The 18342-nt window shown below is 39.1% G+C and overlaps 1 protein-coding gene across 4 annotated transcripts in view; it reads left to right on the plus strand.

Annotated features, from left to right (window-relative positions):
* phc2b (polyhomeotic homolog 2b (Drosophila)) overlaps window positions 1-17719 on the plus strand; it is a 29631-nt gene extending 11912 nt beyond the window's left edge. For 3 of the 4 annotated variants that reach the window (XM_057338238.1, XM_057338236.1, XM_057338235.1), the window contains exons 2-15: window positions 3208-3436; window positions 5569-5727; window positions 5866-5943; window positions 6531-6692; window positions 6959-7108; window positions 7351-7615; window positions 12604-12983; window positions 13067-13226; window positions 14610-14815; window positions 15250-15382; window positions 15573-15693; window positions 15836-15950; window positions 16078-16354; window positions 16711-17719. In XM_057338238.1, the coding sequence (XP_057194221.1) occupies window positions 3269-3436; window positions 5569-5727; window positions 5866-5943; window positions 6531-6692; window positions 6959-7108; window positions 7351-7615; window positions 12604-12983; window positions 13067-13226; window positions 14610-14815; window positions 15250-15382; window positions 15573-15693; window positions 15836-15950; window positions 16078-16354; window positions 16711-16865 (2529 nt within the window). In that variant the 5' untranslated portion in view covers window positions 3208-3268 and the 3' untranslated portion in view covers window positions 16866-17719. The remainder of the gene's footprint in view (window positions 1-3207; window positions 3437-5568; window positions 5728-5865; window positions 5944-6530; window positions 6693-6958; window positions 7109-7350; window positions 7616-12603; window positions 12984-13066; window positions 13227-14609; window positions 14816-15249; window positions 15383-15572; window positions 15694-15835; window positions 15951-16077; window positions 16355-16710) is intronic. The other variant, XM_057338237.1, reaches the window with a different exon arrangement.
* The last annotated feature ends 623 nt before the right edge of the window (window positions 17720-18342 follow it).

The raw sequence follows: 18342 nt of genomic DNA on the forward strand, positions 1-18342 counted from the left end.
TGCAAGCCGGGTTTGACACTTTCACATGTTTGACATACTCTCTTAAAAAAAGGTGCTTCAAAAGGTTCTTCGATACCGTAGAAGAACCTTTTGGTTTCATAAAGAACCTTTAACATCTGCAGAACTTTTCTGTTTCACAAAAAAAGGTCAGATTATAAAAAGGTAAGAAAGAGAGGAACTTTATAAAGAAAGAGTGTACTTTATAAAATGCTGGGTTGTTTCAAGCCATGGTTTGGTCAAATATGGACAAACCTAACCGTTGAGTTAAATGAACCTAGAAAATGTCCATGTTTGACCCGACCATGTGTTGAAATAGAGATGTAATGAGTGTTTTACGCCCTTATCTGTCTCAAAAGACGTTTAATATGAATAAAACTCTGCAGCGCCTGTATAATATGTAAGGGATAACTATGAATAATACATTTGTTGGTTGATTTCTCCACCAAAACGTTTATACAATGATTAAAGGGATAATTCACCCAAAATGTTTAATTCCGTCATCAGTTGTTCAAAACCTATACCTGACTCTTTTTTTCTGTGGAACACAAAAGAAGATACTTTGAGAAATGTCTCGGTGGCTTTGTGTCCATACAATGGAAGTCAATGAGGGTCAATGTTGTTCGGTTACAGACTTTCTTCAAAATATCTTCTTTTGTGTTCTGCAGAAGAAAGAAAGTCATACTGGTTTGGCATGACGCGAGAGTGAGTAAATGCTGAAAGAATGTCCCTTTAATGCTGTTTTAATTCCGCTTCCATGTTCTCACACAGATGTCCCTGTGGTCTGTCCATGAATACATATTAATGAGACTCAGGACTTATATTTAGATTATCTAATTATAATGGCCAAACTCCATTAGTTTTGGAGACCGCAGGAAATAGCTTAGGGGGAGGGATCGGGGATATTACACCATCTCTTGGCATAATAACAGGAACGGGAGAGAAGAGTGCGTGTGAGGGGGAGGCTGGGTTGGGGGGTTCAGGCCTAATGGTTTGTTGTGGGTAAAGAGGGGGCGAGACGGGGTATCTAAGGGAGGGTTGAAGTGTGTGAGGTTAGTCGCTCTCGACCACGTGTGCGAGTAATTAAATGAGTATAATTGAAACCATGCCACACTTCCCCCCGCACCACCACCCCAAGTTATTCTCCTCACCCCCGTTTCAGTTTCATTGTCATTTCCCCCATGAATAACAAACCCATAGAGAGACTCCGGAGGAAGACACCGGCCCTGTTAAGCCGCCCTGTGGCGACTCAAGTGATCCGGCTTAGATGGCGACTGTTTACATACTTTAACCGGGATGATCACGCGGTTAATGTTAAGATGATGGGAAAAACAGACATGACCTCTAACAGTATTACATTTACACTTATGCATTCGGTGGACGCGTTCAATTTTTGTAGCATGTGGGAATTGAACCCACAACCTGTGATGCTAATGCAACGCTCTTCTAATAAGCCACAGGAACACCTGAAAGATTGTATGTGAACATGCTGTAATTAAACTAGAATTAAATATGTATGATTTTGGCTAAACCAAAAGCTGCCACACAGTTATGGGCCCAGTGCTCTCCTTCATTTCACTTCATGGGTGTCAATACCACAGGAACTTGTATCTATTTCTACGTTTTATTTTGTTTTTTTTCTCTCTCTCGCACTTGAAAAATCTGATCCGATTTTAAAACTCTTTTAGTGTGTGCCTTTGTTTGTGTGTCCAGCCTTTTGTCATTTATTTTAAATCTGTAATTCATACATTTTGCCTCTGTATTATCATCTCTGTTTAAAACATAAAATCGCAGGATACTTTACGTAAAGATATTTACATTTTTTTCATTTAGCAGACGCTTTTATCCACGCTATGTGCACTCTAAAATAAAGGTGCTTCAATGATGCCTTAAAGGAACCTTCTTTGTCTAAATGATTCCATGAAGAACCTTTATATTTCACAATGAGTTTATTGTATAAAAAAACGTAATTTTACAGATTTTTCACAAATAATTTCCAAAAAACTGTAATAAAAAAAAAAAAAAATCAAATTGTTCACCTATTTTTGAAATATGGTCAAAAACCATCAAATTACAGAAAAATGCAAGGGAACAAGAAAAACGGGGGAAAACATTTACATTTTATGGGAAAAACCATATTTCTGGCGCCCCAACTACTGGAAAATGTCAGTTTTTAACAGATTTTTTAGTCTATTTTTGAAATACGGTCAAAAACTGTCAAATTACAGAAAAAGACAGCAAAGAAAAACAGGGGAAAAGTGATTTTACAAGATTTATTTTACAGTGTTCTTTGTGGATATAAAGGCTTTAAAGAACCTTTGACTGAATGGTTCTTTGTGGAACCAAAACGGTTCTTATGGCATCGCTGTGAAGAACCTTTGATGCACCTTTATTTTAAGAGTGTGTTTTGCAGTTAATGACGTCAAACTGCCATTCCCTGCAAAACCGCAATCAACAGCTCAACTTATAAATAAATTTTACTCGCTCAAACCTGATTTTTGTTTAGTTCGAACAGAGTTACAGCTGATCTAAAGAAGTACAGCACGAGCACACGTTTTAAGTCAATCTTTCTTGTTTCATTTGACATAAAACACGCCGTTCATACAGTTGAACATACATCCGGACACTTTCTGGATGTCAAACTACTGTGAAGCACTACACCTGTGGTAACTCTTCTAGGACACCTTTATAAAGTATATATACAGTAAAGTATATAAATGACTTTATAAAGCTACTAAAATGATTAAGAACAGTGACATTTTACACATGCCACTTACATCTCCTTATTTGTGACTTTAATGCATTGACATTAACACTTCAAGCGTGATGTAAGTATGATGTAGATGTTTTGCCAGTAGCTCAGCTGGTAGTGCATGCTGGTGTTAACAAAGTCAGGGAATGCAAATACTAGTAAAATATATAGCTTGAATGCACTCAGTTGTTTTGGATCGAAGCGCCTGTCAAATGCATGAATTTAAATGTTAAACCACGCTTTGGGGCAACTGCAGAAAAGCTGTCAAGCTGTTTGGGATGTTTATTTCTTCATGCGAGTATTGCTTGACAACCTTAAATGTAGTGTTATGTCATAAATATAGAGGCGAGTCTATATTTGACTCAATATCCAAATATATTTTCATTCATTTGTGTATGAGTAACATGTTTATTTCATGAGCCATACGCTCAAACCTATTGTGCATTTCCTTCCCTCAGCTTGCGTCGAGTGTGGCAGCGGGGAGGTCGGGACTCAAAGGTAAAGCATCGGGGGGGCACGATGGAGGGCGAGCACAGCGCGCCCGCCTCCAGTGCCAGCAGCAGCACGGGTACCAGTACCTCCACCACAAACTCAACGGGCTCCACGGCCAGCTCCACCAGCAGTGGAAGACAAGCCATTCCCCAGATATCTGTGTACAGCGGCATTCCTGACAGACAAACTGTGCAGGTCCGTATCACACCTGAAAACACACGGAAAGAGATGCTCTTAAAGGTTCAGTGCATTATTTTTTATTCATCTTCAATGCAGATACAGTGGTCTTGAACTGTAAGTTGGCACCTGTTGGAATAACCGCAGGATCATGTAGAAATATGCAATTTGCATATACGCAAGTTAGGATACCGAGAAAATGAGTGGACTAGTAATTGGTTGGTCATGTGATTGCAAGATGGCAGCCCACCACGTTTATAAACACATCCATTAACAAACTTCAGTTCAATATTCTCACTGCATTGCACCACTCAGCGCTTTTACTCACCCGCTTTTTAAATGATTGGCCTACTAGTCAACACTGACATCTACTGGTGTGTTTGGGAACTGCAGTACGTGGGAAAGACAAAAAAGACCACCATCACAGATATATACTGTATATTTATAACATAGCCTGTTTTAGGTACTGGTACAGAAATTGACCTTTGACCTCTTCCTACCAAAAAACTTTGAATAACAATCACTGGTCAAATGTGATATTTATCATTTAACATGCAAACACAGTTTTTCAAAGAGACTCAGTTATGATAATAATCAATATGAAATGTTGATATGTTAAAATCAAAATCATTTGAATTGTATATTTAATCCTAAATAAATCCCTAATAAAGTTTTCTATTAAAAATTATTCTAAATGATAACAAAAGTTAAAATTTTGAACAACATTAAGATCTGCCTTTAATTTAAGTATAAGAGCATCAGGTACCATCATTTCTGGTTTAAACCGCGAGAGTTCGGTTCATGCTCTACTTTACTCGCGAAAGACCAGGGGTCATGATGCTGGTTGCCTAGCAACTGTGTGATATGGGCAGTTAAGTCATGAAAAACCGAACTGATGTACTAGGAGATGATCTGTAATGAGGTTTATTGATGCTAGGAAAGCACAAATAACTGCGGTGATGCTCATCGGGTGTACGGTGAAGCTGCTGCTTGATTCTCATGAAAGGTTTGTGGTGATATTCAATGAAGGCATTTTGTCATTTTGTGTTTCTATTGGTCTGGATGCCTTTTCTTATGCTGTAATATCATATCAGTATTTCAAAACAGCTGTGTTGACGAATTTATTTCTTGTCATTGTCACTCGCCATGATTATTATGCAACGTTATTATTTATATATATATATATATTTTTTTTTTAATATATTTAAAATATTTAAATAGAACAACTAAATGTATATTCTAAATGTCGTCGCTATCCTCGGATGTCCAAATTCACTGTTTTTCAGGAAATGAAAAGAAAAAACTTTTAAATGATTAAATGCTGTGTTTTCAAAGTTGACAAGCACTTTTGAGTACTTTTTGTTGGTTAGATATTTGCAAAACCCAGTGACAAACATTAAGGGTGATGTGGTTTATGGCAACAACAACAAAATCCACGAAATATGGAGATACAAGGTTTCAGAAGGACAGAAGCGATATACAAATAATGATTTTGTTTTATCAATACAGATACAGTATGTGATTTATTTGGTGTTTATCAATTTTTTCTACAATGTCAAATTGAACTGTTGTCCTATCCTATGTTATTAATTTAATTGTCTTGACATATATAGCTCATTATAATGGCTGATATTATAACTAGAATTTACTTTGTAAAGAGTCCTTCAGATGTATTGTAGAGCATTCTCTCTCTCTCTCTCTCTCTCTCTCTCTCTCTCTCTCTCTCTCTCTCTCTCTCTCTCTCTCTCTCTCTCTCTCTCTCTCTCTCTCTCTCTCTCTCTCTCTCTCTCTCTCTCTCTCTCTCTCTCTCTCTCACTTTCACTTTCACTCACTCTCTCTCTCTCTCTCTCTCTCTCTCTCTCTCTCTCTCTCTCTCTCTCTCTCTCTCTCTGTCTCTCTCTCTCTTTCAAAGAACTTTATTGGCACAGTTGTTTTAAATACAATGTTGCCAATGCATCAACATACATACATGCATATAACAGGAGAAACAGCAACAAATAAAAGATTAAAACAATAATTAAATAAAAGTATTCTTAATAAAGAACTAATACAGGACTAAAAAAAAACACAATATTTGTGTGTGTGTGTGTGTGTGTGTGTGTGTGTGTGTGTGTGTGTGTGTGTGTGTGTGTGTGTGTGTTGAATGGCAGGTGATCCAGCAGGCCTTGCAGCGGCAGCCCAACACAGCGGCGCAGTACCTGCAGCAGATGTATGCGGCTCAACAGCAACATCTGATGCTACAGACGGCCGCATTACAGCAGCAGCACCTCAGTACAGCGCAGCTGCAGAGTCTGGCAGCGGTGCAGCAGGTGTGAAGCATCTCCTGACATCCCAAATGAACAAAAACAACATCCTGGATCAGCAGAAACGACTCCTTTAATGCATCTTATTGAGCAGCGTAATAAGGTGCTTTTTTACATGTATTGTCTGATTTATTTTTCTCTCAGGCTAGTTTTGCAGCCGGTAGACAGAGTTCAAACCAGAACGGGACCTCTTCTACTCAGAGCGGACCGTCGCAGACCACAGTAAGCTCTTTTTATGATTGTTTTTCCCTCTCTACGTTAGGATTGTAAAGCTTGTGCACTGTAAAACTTTGCTGTAGTTTTTGCAGCAGGTTTTCCAGTAACTTACTGTAGATTTTTAATTACATCTTAATATACTTTCCAATTAGTACTGTTTTCAATGACTTTAAAACGCTTTGACTTTTGAGATTCAAAACGAGCATGAAGAGACCGGCATAGCACAGCAACACTGCAAAAAATGCAGAAATTCTTCCCAAGCATTCCTATCTTGTTTTCTGTAAAAATATCGAAAACCTCTTAAATTACGATACATTTACATAACAAGAAAAGTGACCCAAGACATTTAGTCTTGTTTTATGAATGAAAAATATATAAACTAGGCAAGTTTATGCTTAAAACATTAATTGTACATTAAATCTACAGTAAGTTACTGGAAAACCTGCTGCGAAATTACAGCAAAGTTTTACAGTGTGGGTTTGATTCACAAGGAACACACGCTGATAAAACGAAAGGATGAAAAGCCATTAAATGCATAAATGTAAAAGATGTTGAGGGTTTTCATGTCACACCTGTTTCTCTCACTCCCGCAGATTAATTTAACCACTTCCCCCGCCGCTGCTCAGTTGATCAGTCGCGCTCAGAGCATAAACTCCGCCCCCTCTGGGATCTCCCAGCAAGCTGTGTTGCTAGGCAATGCATCCAGCTCCACCTTGACAGCGAGCCAAGCCCAGATGTACCTGCGGGCACAGATGGTAAGCACACTCGCGGACCCAGAAGCGCAAGCGTCCGGCTGTTCGCAAAACTGCCTTTTAATTCTCTCCGTGGCAGGCGGGCTTAGAGCCATCCCTACGATGTTTGACGAAGGCGCTGATTTCTGTATTTCTTTATTATTTCTATTTTGTTGTATATTTGATTTGTAATGATGTGCATTGTCCAAATGTTTCGAAACACTGTAGGATGGGTAGATTTCCGACAATATAACATTGAAGAGTGCCTTCGCCCGTGTGTGTGCTTACAGGCTCAGCAAAGCAACCTGGTACATGTGGCCAGGAGTCTGGGCCGAGCCGTTCCTCTCTCCTCACAGCTGATCCTCGCACCTACAGCCACAGTAACCGCTCTGCAGTCCGACACTAATGCAGTCAACAGCACACAATCTGCATCTGCACAGGTACACACACATATAGAGACTGATATACAGCCTGAGATAAGTACTAAAACACACACACAGCCTTTCGATAGCACACATTTACATCTGTGCATCTACGCAATGCAGTCAAAAAATCCAATCAAATCTGCATTTTAAAACTCCAACACCTCTATTCTCTTTAGCTCTCATTATAAAATTATGACATTACGAAAATTCAAACGTTCACATTCACGTTGAACATTTTTGCTCTGTGTCTTGGCCAGGTACAAAATCTCACCTTGCGCAACCAGCAGGGGGCGTCTTCCACCTCTGCGGGCCTTCAGGCTCTGAGTTTAAAGCAGACCCCGGTCTCCATCCAACCCACCCCGCTCATCAAGACCCCCAGCTCAGGTGCCGGAGCCGGGAGGAGCAACCTGACCACGGCTTCCTCAGAGGACAAGAAGAAAGGAGAGATTGAAGCACAGACGGAAATGAAAGCGTTGAACATGAGCCGTAGTGTCTCCTCTTCACATCACCTGATCGCACCAGGTACACTTACAGATTATATACAGCTGCCACCAAAAGTGTTAAACGCACAAATTGGCAATGCATTCGATAAAAACAAAGCAAAAAAGGTGTGTGTGAACATAACTTTTTCCGAACTAACTTCCTTTTTCCTTTTTATCACTTTGTCCCAAGGTCCTTTTCACTGAGGTGTCGTAGCTAAGCTTTAAAAAATGTAACCCATCGAATCCTAAATGTTTTTTATTGCATTGTTGATTTGTTTATTTACGTTATTTATTCATTTATTTTAGTCCAACTACATTTGGGGCCACTTTTTGGGTAAAGAAAGCTTTCAAACGCTCAAAACAAATTTAGTATTTAGGGTATGTTCCTCCAAAGTTGTTATAGTTTACTGAGCTAAATTGAAATCTATCAAAGAATTCCTGTTAATTGAAATCAAATCAAATAACAACCTAAATATTCTTTGAAAGACTTCAACTAAATGAAAATGAAATATGATGCCTTAACAGGAAACTGAAGCATCTTTAAGTTGAGGTGAGGTTGAGGAGTTGAGGTGCACCAAAAACCAAACTAAAACTTAAAATGAAATAAAAATATATTCAACTTTATATACAGTAGAGTAGCAACATAAAAAAATAAATAAACCCAAAAAGTAAAATACAATCATTTCTCATCATTAAAGATAAAAACATATGAGCTAATTAAAAATGTGTGCTGTCAATTGATTAAAAAATGTATCTGGTTAATCACACATTTGTTCTGAGATTAATCACGATTAATCGCACATGACATTAATGTTTAAAATATTCTTTTACAATCGAATAATTTCACATTTAATCTTCAAATTTAACAGCATCATTTTATTAATGAAAGCCAACATTCTGATATTAGTACTGTTACTGATGTCTCTATTAAATGGATTATTTTTTATTTATTTTAACATTAATTATAGCCATTCAGCTGTCTATCTTCAAAACGCACTTAAGTGGTTTAAGAGCGTGATTATATAATGTAACCTAGACAAAGGATGACACAACAAACGGATGCTGCGTTAATTGCGTTCAATATTTTTAACACGTTAATCTGAAAAAATTGTATCGCATGCGTTAACGTGTTAATGTTGACAGCCCTATTCAAAATATTAATAAAACTACATTAAAACTGATATTGAAACTAGCATACCTTTATCTAACATTGTCTTTGGGATCATATGGTTTTAAGCATTGTCATTTTGCCACTTTGCCTGAAGACGTGTCGCCTCTAAGCTTATAGAAATGTCTGTGAATTGACTTGTGAAAGTGTGATTGACTTACGGTAAACAGTAATGTATCCTGACGCAAGCTATTAAGACCCAGCCCCAGTTGTCAGCTCAAAAAAATACCACCTAAGGCTACATTTGTTCTGCACGGCTTATGTTCAAGTGTTTTAATGCATACATGGCCTTTGAAGCACACTCATGTTATCCAATGGGTTATTCAGTGCTCGTCAAAATCTGACACGCACGCCATCCATCATCCGTCAGGTCTGTAATTTTAACCCTTCACACGGAACAATTAAAATACACGTTTGGAAACGGGTACCAGGGCGTGCCGAAGCTTGCAGGAGCTGCGGGGGTTCTAGTTTGGCAGATGATACAAAAACGTGCTTTGTGTTTTTACAAAAGGGGTTAGCTTTGCTTAGCTGCAGTGTCTAAAATGGTAAATAGTACGTTTTAAATAAAATTTGAACTGATAGATTGTGACTCTTGTTTTGTTTTTCCATGGCACGGTACTTCTAAGAGCTTTACCTTTGTCACATCACATCTATGTCATTCAGCAGTCGCAGGTGCTTGATTTATGACACCGCATGTGTGTGCACAAATGACAAAAAAAAAACTGAACGAATAAAGGAGTGAGAGGTGTATGAGTGGCTCTTTAATCTGGAGAGTTGTGTAAACAGCCACCTGGTGTGTGTGTGTGCATGTGTGTGTGTGTGTGCGCGTGTGCATGTGTGCCTGTAGGGATAAATGTTGTTGCTATGGCATTGAGCTCCCGAGTGCCGCTGCGGTTGTTGCGATATGTGTCTTGATGCCTTTTTCTCTAGTGCATCATTAACATCATTCATAGCAATGAAAACACATTCTGTCTTTTTCTTGTTAGCTTATCAGAAGTGTCTCAATATTCCTGTTACTGAACCTTTGAATAGCATTCACTATTCATTGAAGTGTAAACACTAAAAGCATTTATTTTATGGAATAAAATAGTGCGTTTTTTGTTATAATAAACATCCTTTCCCCTATTTAAGACCGTTTCCAAGGACGGTAACCATAAAGTTTAAAAAACCGAATCCAAACCAGTATACACACAACTACACAATACTATATGTCTTTTTCCAGATGATATAAAACATTGGTAACACTTTACATTAAGGTTCCCTTTATAAAGCATTTATAAATGTGTTCATTAATGATGAATAAGTCTTTACAAATGCATTATAAAGCAGTTATAACTGCGTAAATAAAAAGGGATTCTAACGAAACACCTGCCAAATAGTGAGCCATTTTTCACTCACATGTTATAAATGCTTAATACATGTGAATACTTCGCAGGCATCCACTTTTCTTTAAAGTGCACTTTCATGGGCTGTAAAAACAATAAATAAATGTTTTCTGGTTTTGATTAACTATCGGAAGTCATTGAATCATTAATAAAACATCGTAAACAAACACGTTTACAACAACCTTTGTGCATTTAGTGTTAAGAAGTGATCAAAAGTTTGATGAATTTATCTTGGTAAGCAAGAAAAACCTGCTTTGGATAAGCATCACGATCTGAAGGCATTCTAATCGTATGGCAAGCAACATGGTTTGAAAAGTGACATAAGATATGAAATATACAATAAGAAGAAAAACCAACATAACACCCTACGGTCTCCCGTCTGACAGCCTATTTTGCAAACAACATCAAGATAACAATGAATCTGCTTTCGAGTCAAATAAATAATGAATAAATACACTTATTAAGGTATATTTGGCAGGTATTTCGTTAGAATCCCCCTTTTTATTTATGCAGTTATAACTGCTTTATAATGACTTATTAATCATTAATGAACACATTTATAAATGCTTTATGAAGGGAACCTTAATGTAAAGTGTTAAGAAAACATTTATAGCCAATCAAAATCTATTCGAACGTCACACTGCGAACAGCCTTTAGATGTCGTCTAAGATTTGCAATCGATCGTTCAATCGCATTTATGTTGTTTGGGTGGTTTCAGGTTTGGAAACTATGCTGAAGTATAGTGAATTTGTCATGTCCTAGTTCTGCTGAAACATCTTTTTGCAAACACCCACACGTTGTGGCTCGCAAAGAAAATGTGGCTGATAAAGAGCCAAAAAACATTGTATCATACTCCTGCTGTGTACTGTACTGAAAAAGTACAACATTTGTTTTTCTTTTAGAGCGGATGCCTTCGAGGAAAACTGTGTCTCTTTGCGGTTGCTTTTTCATAGATCGGAAGACATAAAAACAACGGAGAACTTTGCCTCATTCATCTCTTTTCAAAAATTCTTGAACAAATTTTTTATTATAGAGCTATTAAATTAATATGGGCAGTGTGTGGTTTTAACCGTGAAACTAGATGGGATTGAATTTGACCAAGATGACAGATGTCGGAGTTTGTATCGTAAGAATTTTTGACTTTGGATCAAACACGAACACAGTCTGCCACGTTGTTGAGATCTCCTCTGAGAGTTTACAGGAGACATGTGTGAGATTCATGTGTTGACATGAATCAGTTGGTGGAGGATTTTCACAGTTTTAAACACACGTGTGATGTTTTGTGCCGATGACCGGCGTAGGGCAGAAAGTCATGAAGGAAAGTTTGGGGTTTTCCAGGATTGCTCTCTGCAGGGAAAAACTCATCAAGTCTTTCTTTCTTAACATCCGGAAGTAAGACAGAGTGAGAGAAATGAACATTGAGTCATCTACACACAATCCCACACCATTCAGTCCTTCAGTCTCTCCTGTTTGTGTTATACAGACTCTTCAGTTTCCTTTACTGCTCATAAACATTCGAGGTTCTCTTTTGTTTTGTGTGTTGGTGTGTTTGAATATCTTAATTTATTACGACATGATAAATGATGTTTTTATTAAATGTTTATTCTTTCTATTGATGTCAGTGCTTTGAGAAGCAGCTTTAAAAAAATGTATTATGAAATGAGAAATATGATTTGATTACTATGATCATTTTTATACCAATTAGCTGTTTAAAGATATAATCTGTAGCTTTTTTCAAAAGAAACAAAAAAAACGTTCTTGAGCCAGGATATACTGTTTTGGATATACTGATTTACTAATCTTACTCTTATTCACAACAATAAGCTTATAATGATGATTTATACTTTACGCTTTCTGTAAAATGTTGTTTGATGTTATTTCAACACATGTAAAGTACGTAAGGAACCTGCCATTTTATGTTTCAAACAGAGATGGCGATAGAGAGGCAAAAGTTACGGATTGAAGATTTAATAAAATAAAAATAAAATGTCTAATTTACAGTTACTTTTGTAACTCACTCTGTAAGTTTGTAAGCACGTTTTTTTTTTCCCCAAGAGGAATATTTTCGAGCAGATCACAACCAGATGAATGCTAGTTTTAGAACGTGACCTTCAATTTGAAAACATTTGTATTAAGTATACAGAATGAATACAGTTATATTAATTTCTCTAGATATTATCAAATTCCTTATCGTCGCTGTCCTTCTGAAACCTCGTACCTCCAAAGTATTTTTGTTTTTCAGGAAATGGAAAAAACACTGTACTTTTTAAATGATTACTACTGTGCTGTCCAAGTTGACAAGCACTTTTGAATACTTTTTAAAAAATAAAAACACGAAATATGGAGACACAAGGTTTCAGAAGGACCGCAGCGATACGCTTACAGTTGTCATTTGGTTAGCTCTTAGTATAATGTGAGGTGATGTTAGACCATGTAAGTTTGTAATTCGAAGTGTTCTGTGGTTTCTGATTCCAGCGTACGCTCAGATCCAGCCCCAGGCCCTGATTAAACAACAGCCTCAACAGTTTATCATTCATCCACAAGCCCCGCCCACTTCCAGAACCCAGCCCCAATTACTACAGACCGCCTCCGTCCAGCCTCACCAACAAACAGCCTCGTTGACCATCCAGAACACCACCCAGACCACCACCATAGCAGGGATCATTCCGGTTCTCCCCAAACCGGCACTTTACACCCAGGGATCAACGCAAAGTCAACATGCTACCATCTTCCATTCCACCATTAGCCATCATGGCATCAGTCAACATGGCTCTCACTCGGGCCTGGCGCACGCCAAAGCGCAACCGGTGCAGCTGACAGCCATCAACCTTCAGATCCAACCCGCACAAAGCCAGGTAAAGAGATGTGAACTACATAGGGCACCATTTCATGTTTTATCAACGTGAGACGCGACTGATTGTTCTGTCTCTCCGTTAAGGCTTCAAGACTAGCTCAGGATGATAAGGATAAACCCACATCTTTGGTTTTAAGAGAGATTTGCCCACCGGTGCAAGTGCATCCGACTACAACATCCCAGGGCACAGACCCTCCAGAACAACCCAAAGCTGAAACTGCTAACGCTACGTCTCAAACGCAAGGTACAGTGACAAAAAAAAAACTCATTCACAAGAAAAAAGGATCGTTTTATAAAAGGAGATGTAATCAATAATAAAGATAGCTAAGAAACAAATTAGGAATATGAACGATGACAGAATTGCTTATTTTTGCGTGAACTATCCCTTCAAGTGTCCAAAGGCCACTATTCAAAATCCCAGGCAGTTTGTGGCAGTTCAGGGAATTAAACAACCACAGGCATGCTAAAATACAAGCCTTCCCACTCCCACGTTGTAAACCGGATTTCTCTTCATTTTTACGCTCCGCTGGGGAATAGGAAGATGTGGGAGGACTGAGGGCAGTGTGTGATTCCCATTAAACACGGGCCAGAACCGACAGGTCACGTGACTCTAGAGGTTCCATCCAAGCCCGGCTTGAAACAGCGTGGGCTGCGAGCTTAACTGGTAGATCACCTGCTTGGTATGTCCGACACATACCGCATGACTCCCTCGTTGCCAAGTCAATGACTCAACAGCCCTGAGTGAGATTTAATTAAAATAGTGACTGTCTGGTGCATAGAAATACTAACTAGAAATGCTCCCTGATAATGGTGCGTTTTGAGGCTTACACACAGACACCAAGTAAAAGGATCATCAAACCTCCAGAGTCATGTGATCTACCAGTTAAGGTCTGCTGCCAGCCTTGGGAAACATTGATCCGCCTTTCTGGCAGAATGTGGAGGTTGCGTATGCGCGTGGGCGTGGGGCGCTACAAAAGGCGCAGAGCGCACGCTTCGAGTGCGTGGAAGTGAACGCGTGGCGCAGGCTGGAAATCGTTCACTGTCAGCATCAGAGGCGGTGGGAATGAGACTTCCCTCGTGTTTTGAGGCGGATCTGAAGCGCGCGCCTCGGGCAAATGACTTTCTATTGCGCATTGTGGGTAAGCCGTGTTTTCTCTTGTGGAGTTTAGATCATTCGGGCATGTAAGGGGTTGTTTGGCGTTTCGGCCGAATAGATGATATCTTAAGACTTCTAAAGGGAGCTGATTTAACCCGGATCGCTTTTAAAACGCGACGCGCGTGACGCGGACGCGACCGCTTACGTGAAGCGTTTGTTGAAAATTATACAGCGTTATGTTTAGAATGCGTTTATTTTAACCGGTTTTGAAAGCAACTTCATTCTAAGATGTCGTTGTTTGACTTTTTAGGGTTGCTTTGGTTCATTTCTGTAAAAAAAATTTCATTGTGTATAAGCAAGTTTTATTTAAAGCGCTTTGAGGCTCAGCTTTTAAATGTATCGATTTTATAGATGTTATTTCAGCGATCTATAGACACGTATTTCTCAAGTTATTGGCGACCGCCCGTGTTTGTGCGGCTGATGTTGTCGTGGTTGCTATGGTGATGTGTCGGATGCTCTGTTTGCCTCCAGCCTCCGTGGAGACCGCGCGCGAACCCGCGGGAGCGCAGGTGACCCCGGCCATGACCTCGGGAGCCTCGAACGAGCCGCCGGCAGTCGTGACTGGAAGCGCACCGCAAAACGGCGAGAACAAACCGCCTCAGGCCATAGTAAAGCCGCACGTGCTGACGCATGTCATCGAGGGCTTTGTTATCCAGGAGGGAGCCGAGCCATTTCCAGTGAGTATACAGCCATTGTGATGTGAACCTTATTGCAAATAAGTGTAGATTAAAGTTAAACATATGGGGGAGGTTTCCAGGACAGGGTTCCATTAACCTAGTCCCAGACTAAGTGAAATGTTAGAGGTGTCTTGATCGAAAACAACTTCGATGCATTTGTTTTGTCTCAACATTCACACCAGTAAAGTTTTTTTGTAACGCCTATGTTTAAAACGACTTAAATATCCTAATTTAACTAAGGCCTAGTCCCTGTCCGGGAAACCGCCCCATGATGTATTCATTCTTCTCAATTTCTTGTTTTCATTAAAGTAAACGTGTGTTATATCGTACGTGTTCACTCATCAGCATACCGAAGCAGATTTACTGTGGCTGTTCTAGTTTTTATCATGTCATTGTATGTTAAGCAATGATGAAGTTAACTGCTGTACTGTCAGGTGGAGAGACCTCCTGTTCGGGCAGACAGCCCCAAGAAACCAGACACTCAGCTTCCCTCTGATCCAGAGAAAACCACCAGCAGTAATTCCTTCAGTGCCACAAACTCAGACGCAGAGGAGACTGGACCACAAGGTGAAAACTGTGTTTGGTTCATTCAGAACATACTGGTGATAATGGTTTTGTATGATGCAGACTAGAAAAATATTCTTTTAGAAAAAAAGAAAGTTGTGACGCTCAATATGTTTTTCACAATTCTGCACCATTCTAAGGATTATTTAACAAGCCAATGCAACCCGTCAGAAATGGTGTTTTGTTTCATCAGACACAATAGCTCAGGAGGAGCCGGACGAGCCCAAGCTCACCTGTGAACTCTGTGGATGGGTCGATTTTGCCTACAAATTTAGGGGGTCAAAACGGTTCTGTTCCATGGTCTGTGCTAAAAGGTAAAGCGGCAACAGATTCATGTTTGTTTACCATAACATCTAGACATACCTGGGAAATCATCATGGCATTTTAGAAAGTTCACTACATGGTTCCTGTTTTTAAATGAGTGCTCCCAAAGTTATAATCCATATTCTTCATCAGGTACAATGTTGGTTGCACAAAGCGGATTGGTCTGTTCCACCCGGACAGAACTAAAACAGCCAATCGGTGGAGGAGGAGATCTCACAGTCACAGAGGCAGGGAGGCCAAAAAACAGGTGAACTTTACATATTTACATGATGCTGGTTTTTGAATTGTGGCTGAATTCAGCACTTCATTTCATCTATATGTAAATATTATATTTAATCTATTATAAATAACCCCAATTTTTGTTTTCTCTCCAGAGGCTCTCTGTGTCTCAGCAATCTCAGGGCGAATCTGTGTCCTCGCCACTTCAATCGCAGCCCAGTCAAGGAGAATCCAGCCCCTGTTCAGATATCTCCAGCTATGAGGAGGCAACGTCTCCGCTCTCAGCAGCCAGTTCTGGACCAATCGGGTCTCAGGGTGGGGTCGTCGCTAATGATCCCGAAGAACTTCCTCTCCTCCGTCAGCACTTCCTGCCGTGTGACCCCACCAAATGGAACGTGCAAGAGGTGTTTGAGTTTATCCGCTCTTTGCCCGGTAAGTATTCATTTGGATAGGAATATCTCGTATTTATTTTTCCATCAATCAGCATCCCTTAGGCGGAGATCTTAGCAACTGTCCAGAACACCCTAGCAACCACTTAATGCTTAGTAATGCATATTCCTTCTTTTAGACTTTGATGCCAACATTTAAAGTTTGACTTAACATTGGGCAGGATGGGAAATCATATTTATTTAGAAATGGCTTTTGTTTATCCAAACAAAATTTTTGCCTTTATTTTTGTCCATTTGCTCTTTCGATAGATTATGTTTTGTCTGTCTCCACAGTTCTACTTAGTATTTCATCATTTTCCAAGGTTACAGTCTCTCTTTTTATTGTTGCGATTATCACAGGTTGCCAGGAGATTGCAGATGAGTTTCGTTCTCAGGAGATCGACGGACAGGCCATGCTGCTATTGAAGGAAGACCACCTAATGAGTGCCATGAATATTAAATTGGGACCCGCCCTGAAGATCTTCGCCCGCATAAACATGCTAAAAGATTCCTAGTCTAAACTTGACACCCCAACTGCACTACAACATTTTTAAAATATATATAAATAAATACAGTATATCTTTGTGAAGTGTAAACCTGCACGTCCTCGTCACAAGAACTGAAGTGAATTCAGGCAGAAAATGACTGGCCTACCTATGAAGAATCGCACAAATGATTTATACCAAATGGGTGGATCGTAAATTGATTTAAAAAATGATGGCTCAGAGATTTGTGACTAGCGGGTGATGTGGCTTAACCTGGTGCTCATAAATATTTGTGTATTGAAGATGAAACGCGTCTGAAGCCCGAACAGAACCATGATGTGGGTTCATAATCCCACATTCTGCAACAGATACTGTATATCTGAACTGTACATTATTTTTTATTGTTTTCAGGTATGACTTTTATTCTCACGTCTTATTGTACATGGCAGATGCTTTTGTATAAATGTTGAAGTAAATTATTCTTACCTTTGTGTGTGAGTACTTGTTACAGGGTTGTATCGCAGCAAATCGGTGCTATTTATCTGTCACGGTTGCTTTCAGAAAGCTTGAATAATAGAAGCACAGAAACATTATTCAGTTTTGAACCTAAAAAAGTATGCCAACAGTTTGGAAACGTTCCTGTCAGCGTCACCTCATGCTGTGTGTCAGTACAGACATGCTCAATCCTTCTTAACCTGGTTCTGAGATGCACATGAGATTGTATTTAACTTGGACATTGATGATGCTGTGTGGTTTAAATCGTGCTCGGATTTGTCATTGTATGTTGATAGGATTGTGATGTGTTTTTGTTTAGTACAATGCTTTGTGAAATGCCTGTATTTATCAGATGAATCAAATTTGTAATATAACATTTTTTAATGAAGGATGTATGTGTCTATGCATTTTTTCTACTCGCTTGAGTGTATTCTACACATATTCGTATATTCTTTTAGTCCGAGACTTAAACATGTACCCATTTCATTTCACAGATGTACCAGTTACTTTTTGTGTCATTTTAGTGTATGACGTGGGTGTATGATGTATGACGTACTTTATCACATTAACACGGACATGTTCCACTGGTTAACAACCAGAATATGTGAAATATTTCTCTCTATTCAACATATTTATTGTTTTAAAAACGAGCTGTAATTTAACGAATTACTATGACTCTAAACCTTTAAACAGTAATGTACATAAACTAATTTTGTCCAGAAACCTTTTGGTCACTTTTCATCGAATGTGTTGTAGTAAAATAAACCGCCACAAGGCGGCACACATGCATTTAGGCATGAAACATGGCGTACATTCAAAGAAATAACATTTCACCATTTTTATTTAAACAAATCAAAGATACATACTAAAAATACATTTATTATGCGTATTCGGCTTCATGTGGTACTGCACAGACCGATTGGCCCGTCGTGACGTCGTCGTACCGCGAGAAAAACATTAGAAACTGGTAGAAAGCTGTGCTTTCCAACTCTCGCGATACTTGACACATGCA

This window comes from Triplophysa rosa, linkage group LG7 (assembly GCF_024868665.1).
Source record: "Triplophysa rosa linkage group LG7, Trosa_1v2, whole genome shotgun sequence".
NCBI classification, from domain to species: Eukaryota; Metazoa; Chordata; class Actinopteri; order Cypriniformes; family Nemacheilidae; genus Triplophysa; species Triplophysa rosa.